General features: G+C 46.9%; 1 protein-coding gene across 27 annotated transcripts in view; it reads right to left on the bottom strand.

The window, feature by feature from the left end:
- Nucleotides 1–6598, bottom strand: part of ZMYND8 (zinc finger MYND-type containing 8) — a 122967-nt gene that overhangs the window by 80065 nt on the left and 36304 nt on the right. For 26 of the 27 annotated variants that reach the window (XM_032420130.1, XM_032420131.1, XM_032420128.1 and 23 more), the window contains one exon: nucleotides 4128–4276. The exons of the other annotated variant lie outside the window; for it this stretch is intronic. In XM_032420130.1, the coding sequence (XP_032276021.1) occupies nucleotides 4128–4276 (149 nt within the window). The remainder of the gene's footprint in view (nucleotides 1–4127; nucleotides 4277–6598) is intronic. 27 annotated transcript variants of the gene reach the window in all.

Raw genomic sequence — 6598 nt, 5'->3', positions numbered from 1 at the left:
GGGGGGGACACGCTTCCAAGTGGAGTCTTCATAGTCAAATGTCCCAAGAACTAAAAATCAGAGTGGTATTTTTCAGTAAAGGCCCTAGTATCATCTGAGGGAAGATACTTCTTGGGCCACCTACTGCAGGGTATTTGGCAACCTAACCTTCCACAAAATGACAGGAGCATCCTTTCAGGCTTTGGGATGTCTCCCCCCACCCCAATCCCAAGAAAAAGCACCCCCTTGTTTTCAAACCTTTCCTACAGAGTGAAACCATACCATGGGGCCAAAAGCCTATAAAATATTAATTATAGGGGTGCCTGGATGGCTCAGTTGGTTAAGCGTTTGCCTTCGGCTCAGGTCATGATCCCAGGGTTGTGGGATCGAGTCCAGCATCAGGCTCCCTGCTCAGAGGGGAGCCTGCTTCTCCCTCTCCCTCTGCCTGCCACGCCCCCTGCCTGCGGTCGCTCTGTCAAATAAATAAATAAAATCTTAAAAAAAAAAAAAATTATAAGCCTTAAATACTTTTTTCCCAAAAAACAAAGTGTTTTAAAGTTCCTCTTACAACTCCCCTAAAATTACTGAATTCCTAGTATATGCAAAATGGGTGAAATAAGGTCCAACCTTAAAAATTCAACTCCTATCTCCACTTGGTTAATAAGAAGTCTACCAAAAATGGAAAAATATGGGGTTTTTTTGTTTTTATAAGACAAGAAAAGCTTTCTTTTTTTTTTTGAACACAAAAAAGAAATTATAATTGAGAGGAAGGGGAGAAGAATCTTGGTATATGCCAAAAATCAAAGGCATCTGAACTCTTGAAAGAGCCAGAGGCAGAAGGTATGAGCCAAGTCGGCAGGGTGTGACACTGGGGAGGGGTGGGGAGTGTGGAAAAACTAGAGCACAGAGGCCCTGTGTCTAAAGGGGCAGGCTCTAGTCCACTTCAGCTGTTGCCGGATTTTTCTGAGTTTTTGTAAGAACCCAAAATACAAGTTGTTATTTGAAATCTCATGATCTTCAAATGTTGGTGACTAAGAAATTATAGTACTGGTAAAACCCAGCACTTTCAGACCTACAATTTGCTTTTAATTCCGTAATTTTGTAATGCTATAAAATTCTAAAAGAAAGAAAGAAGAAAGTGTCCAGAGGAATTTTTTAAAGGGATTTAAGTTCCCCTTAAGGAAAAACAGATTGTTGCAGGAGGGAGGCTGCCGCCACCATGCAAATATTATATGCTAGAATAAATTATGGGGTCAAGGGTCAGGAATGTCATTTCTTTGCAGTTAAGCCCGTTTCTCCTCTGCCAACTCCTGACTGTTCGGCCCCAGGGAGTTTTAGGGCTGAAAAACAAACCTATGATCAACCTTATGATGTTTCCAGCCCAAACCCCTATTTTACAAGGTAAATGAATCTCAAAGATGGGCCAGCAAGTGACATGGTCCCACAGTGGGTCTCCCAGATGCAGTGGGGCTAGAAAGAGCCAGATCTCTAGGTCAGGACCGAACTTCCCCTGTGCAACGGTCCCATAAACTCTTCTATCAATACTGAAGATGACAGATTATTCAGGAGCATAACCATGCCCCATGTCCAGGTCCTCCGAGTCTCCTCTCTTCCACACCCAGAGCGCACTGTGGATTCACGAGCCCCCACCCTGCGGCTACAGCAGCCACCACACACTGGCCACTTTTTGAGGCTGCTAGTCCAGAAGGGGACACGGACTGACAAACGTGTCACTGTGGTCACGGGCTGTAAGTGTTACAGAAATGGCCCTAACACATGGATGGGGAAGGGAGAGAAGAAGATACATGGACTACGCAGGATGATCAGCTTCCAGAAAGAGAGGTACAAGCCAGTTCCTTAAAAGACGGGTAGGAACTCAAAAAAGTATGATGCATGTGTGCATACACAGGCAGAGGCCAAAGGAGAAGGCTTTCTGAACAGAGGGGACACTATCTGCCTCATGCCCCCCTGGTACCTGGTAAGGGAGGGTTTGCCCAGGAAGTTAAATTAATACCTAAGTTAAGGTTTGGGGATTATCTGTGGCCTTCCTGTTTCTGTTTCTTTAAGAGAGAGAGAGAATCTGTCATGGGATCCACGCCCAGTGCAGAGCCCGAGGCAGGGCTCAACCTCAGGACCCTGAGATCAGGACCTGAGCCAAAAATCAAGAGTCCGATGCTTAACTGACTGAGCCACCCAGGCACCCCTTTGTGTTTCTTAGTCTTCACTGTCAGCAGCTATGGGATGGCTCCTGGGTGAAAGAGATGGGTCGTCAGCACTTCAAGCCAGACGGGCAGACCTAAGCTCAAAGGCAGCTTCTGCTTCGCTCTGAGGCCTTGAGGAGACACCTTAACCTCTCTGAACCTCTGTGTTTTCATCTGTAAGATGGACACAATTACAGCCCTTTCCCACAGGGTTATTATAAATATGAACACAGAAAAATGCCTTACAAGAAGAAGTGGCATATGGTGAACCAATGTCTCTTAGTATCACCAGCACCGTCATATACGCTTCTCAATCCCCCTAGAAATTTATTTAGGACCCGCCTGTTTCTTCTCTTTTAACGATTCCCAACTCATTAGACCTGCACTATCCAACACAGTAGCTATAAGCCACAGGCAGTCACTTAAATTAAAATTAAATTAAAAATTCAGATCCTCCAAGAAACAGACTCTTAACTACAAAGAACAAACTGCTGGTGACCAGAGGGGAGGTGGGCGGGGGGGGGATGAAGTAGATGAAGTAGAACGCACTTACTGTGATGAGCATGGGGTATTGTAGGGAAGTGCTGAATCACTATACTGTACACCTGAAACTAACATTACGCTGCATGTTAACTAACTGAAATTTAAATGAAAACTTAAAAAAAATTTTTGGTTAAAAAAAAAAAAACCCAGTCCCTGGGTCACATCTGCCATTTGCAGGTGCTGAATGACCACATGTGGCTTGTGGCTATTATACCGAACAGCACAGATCTAGAACATTTCTGTAGCTGTTGTTTCATTATTTCACACATAGTCTGTGTGATTATTCCACTTAGTGTCGAGCCTGGCTTAATTTTTATTATTATGATTGACATCATCACCACAACCCTGTGAAATTCATCGTGGTACTATTACTCCCGTTTCAGTGGATGAGCAAACTAGGCACAAAGAGGTTAACTTGCCCACAGACACCCAGCAAAGCAGAGCGGGCATCTCGCTATATAATTTTGAGAATGGAAATAGATTCGTGTGCAGAAATGCAGCCCTCTCCCAGTTCGGGGCATTTAACTGTTGCTAGGTTTCTTCCCATGAAAGCAACAACCTTATTTTTATTCAACCTCCAATCCCCAGGGCCCACTTCGGCACTCCCGTAATGCACAAGATGGATGAATGCATCCCGAGGAATCCCTACTGAAATGCTAGCAGAACCAGGGGGCATCCTGTTTCCTCCAGTGCTAGGAGATCTGACCTCGTGGCCACTAAAGCAGCTTTTTTTTAAATCATAAGAGTATCTAGCCTGCATCAGAGAATTTTAAAGCTAGATCTCTTAAGATCTAAGATGGCTAATGGATATTCCTATCTAGTTGATAGGTCTTGGCTGCAGAAGGAGGAAGCGGTCTAGAAAAGACTGCTGTCGCCCCAGGGTTGATGCGCAGTGAGACAAAAGGCTGACCAATTACCGAAGAGGACAGTGGGCAATGGGTAGAGACAGCAGCTGTGTCACCACAGACCTAGACCTATTATTTTACAGATGAGAAAGCTGAGACCAGGAGGGAGCCTGCCTCAGCCCCGTAACCACCTCCAGGCAGAGCTCAGCACAATCCTACTGGCATGGCCTAGAAGGAAAAACTCCTCCAGCCACATGGGGAAACAGCAGTAGAGTGTAAGAAGGAAATCCACGGAAAATCCCCAAATCCTACAGCACAGTATCTTCAAGCTCATCTGGGTGACTGCCCTGTCCCCAAAACAGATCTTAAAAAGCCACTGGAAATTTCTACACAGACCCATTTTGAGCTGCCCTTCTTGTCCTATGCAAATAACAGCTAGAGCAAGGCAGCTTGCTAAATGCCAAGAACACGGGCTGTCAGCAACACCCGGAAAGCTACAGTGCTGCTCGCTACAACCTTTGTCCTGCTGGTGTGGACGCCATTCCCAGCGGCCCTTTACCTGCTCCTTATTGTTATTGTTCAGTAAGCCGGGTTTCTTTTTCTTTTTAATGGGGCTTGTGGATGTGTCCTGTGGCGAGTGGCCATTGGAAGAATGCGGAGGGCTGGGGAACTTTCTTTTCTGGGCTGTTCTCTCTGTGGAGCCAGGATCTGAAAGAGACACACAGGACCACATATTTTAAAGCAGTCAGGAAGGCCGAGGCCCCCCAGGGAGGGGGTGTGTGGGACACAAGGCATTCTGTCCCCAGGCCCAATGCCATTGTAGTGTTCGTTCGTCCTCCTAGAATACACTCACCCCATCCCTTTGGTTAATGGTCTCAAAGGTCAGACACTTCCTTCAGCCTACATGCCATTTTTGTTAAAATTTTAATTCACTGCCAGAATATAAAAATCGAGAAACTTCCCATAATCACCTAGACTTCTGGCTTCTCTTAAAAACAAACAAACAAAACAAAACAGAACACACACAAATCAGGGCCTGCATGGCGTTATGGCACCAGACTGATCTGTCTACCAACCAGTGAGACACTTTTAGCCGGAAATGTGCTCTCCATTTTGCCAAAATCCCCACCCTTCTCTACTGTGTCCCTGTTGACCAGGTCATGACCCAGCCACCATGAGCTGTGTCACACAGACACCAGTACTGTCCCTCATCCCAAAATATTTCTTCTCCATACCCGCACCTGACGGCAATGGCCAGGAAACCAAGAAAGACAGACCAGTGAGGCCACACACTTCCAGAAATCGAAGGCACACATACTTCTTTGTGGAAGACGACAACATTTACTGTGTTATGCTTGCTTGTGACTCTCCTCCAAAGGCACAGACACAAATGACATTCTCCCTGATTCTCCTCTGAGACATGCCAGCCGCCCACCCTCGCCGACGCATTCCTTCCCATTTTGACTCTCCCAGCATCTCATTTAAACCCAGACACTTCCACCACCAACCCGTCTTCACCTGCAAGGCCTTGGGTCCATTCCATGCCCGCTGGCTGTCTCATTAGCGTCGGGGCGAAATAAGGGCCCAGAGTGGCGCGCCTTACATTCTGAGAAAGAGACATTACAGGCACAAGGAAAGACAGCTACGTGAGAGCACAGGGGATGGGGTGGGATGTGGAATCCAGAAGGACGACTATCCCCAAAGCGAACCTGACGACGCGCCTCCTCCGGTTTTAACTTGCGGGCAAGCCCCAGCACGCGGGATGCGCCATGCGTCACCAACCTCCGTGTGTGGACAGGGGCCACTGGGGCAGATGAACACAGTCTGGTACGGACACATGCGAGGCCTCCTAGGGGTTTCCTTCCGCCTGAAAGAGCATCTTCCAAGCAGGCTCATTAAAGGAGATAGTGAACGACTTCTGCAAAAACCGATCCACAGGATGGAACGCTCCACTCTCAGCAGGCAACTTCAGAAAAATCCCGAACAAGCGTTCCGGGTGCTGCACTGACACATCGTCCCGAGAGGAAATTAAACGCTAACCACAGGCCCCTTGAGGGAGAACAGACCCCAGAGTTTGGAGGATCATCCCACAGACTTCAAAGTGGAGGCCCAGAGAGCCCAAAGGGATGGCCCAGAGGCACACCACAGCTAGTTAGCAGGAAAACTCACCGAAAAGGTGCAGCCTGGGATTGGTGTTCCCCTAGAGAGAACTTCCTCTCGCTCATGCCCAACAGAGATCCCTACCCCACTCCACCCTCATCCGTGAAGACTCACCTCCCTCCACCTAGAAACACATGCTATAGATACAGTCACGGGGAGCAAAGCGACCCTAAGATGATTCAAATAAGGCACTGGGTGATGTACCCACACCTGGAAAGGACTAAAATGTCCACAAATCGAGGACTGGTCTAATAACATTCCATAGCCATACAGTGGAATATTCTTTTTTTTTTTTATGCAATCTCTATGCCCAATGTGGGGCTTGAACTCACAACCCTAAGATCAAGAGCCGCATGCTCTACCAAGTGAGCCAGCCAGGCGCCCCTCATACAGTGGAATATTCCACAGCCATTAAGAATAAGGAAGCACCTCTATGCAAACAGATGCGTGACTATCTCCAAGCTGCTGCATCTGGTTAAAAGAGCAACACATATCTAGCACCATTAACACACTGACACACACACCCCAAAAACAATGTTAGATACCTAAGTTTGCACAAGCCTAGAACATTCCCAGATGAACACAAAACTACTACAGAGCTCTCAACTGGGACTAGCGGCTGTCTCAGGGGAGGAAAACATGCAGGAGGTGGGGGAGGGATTATTTTTCACTGTGTACCCTTGTGTACTTTATTTATCATGAGCATAGACTACTTTATCAAAATAAATTTAAAGTGAGGTATTTAGGAAGGTCAGTAGCACATAAAAAAGCAGCAAGTGCAAACCAAAGCCAGGAATGAGCAAATGATGAAGGCCTGATTCAGGATAAACAATGGCACCAACCAGATGGACCAATCACCACAGGCTTAGG

The sequence above is a fragment of the Phoca vitulina genome, unplaced genomic scaffold, assembly GCF_004348235.1.
Source record: "Phoca vitulina isolate PV1807 unplaced genomic scaffold, GSC_HSeal_1.0 scaffold22, whole genome shotgun sequence".
NCBI lineage: Eukaryota > Metazoa > Chordata > Mammalia > Carnivora > Phocidae > Phoca > Phoca vitulina.
This window is presented reverse-complemented; position numbering and strand designations above follow the sequence as displayed.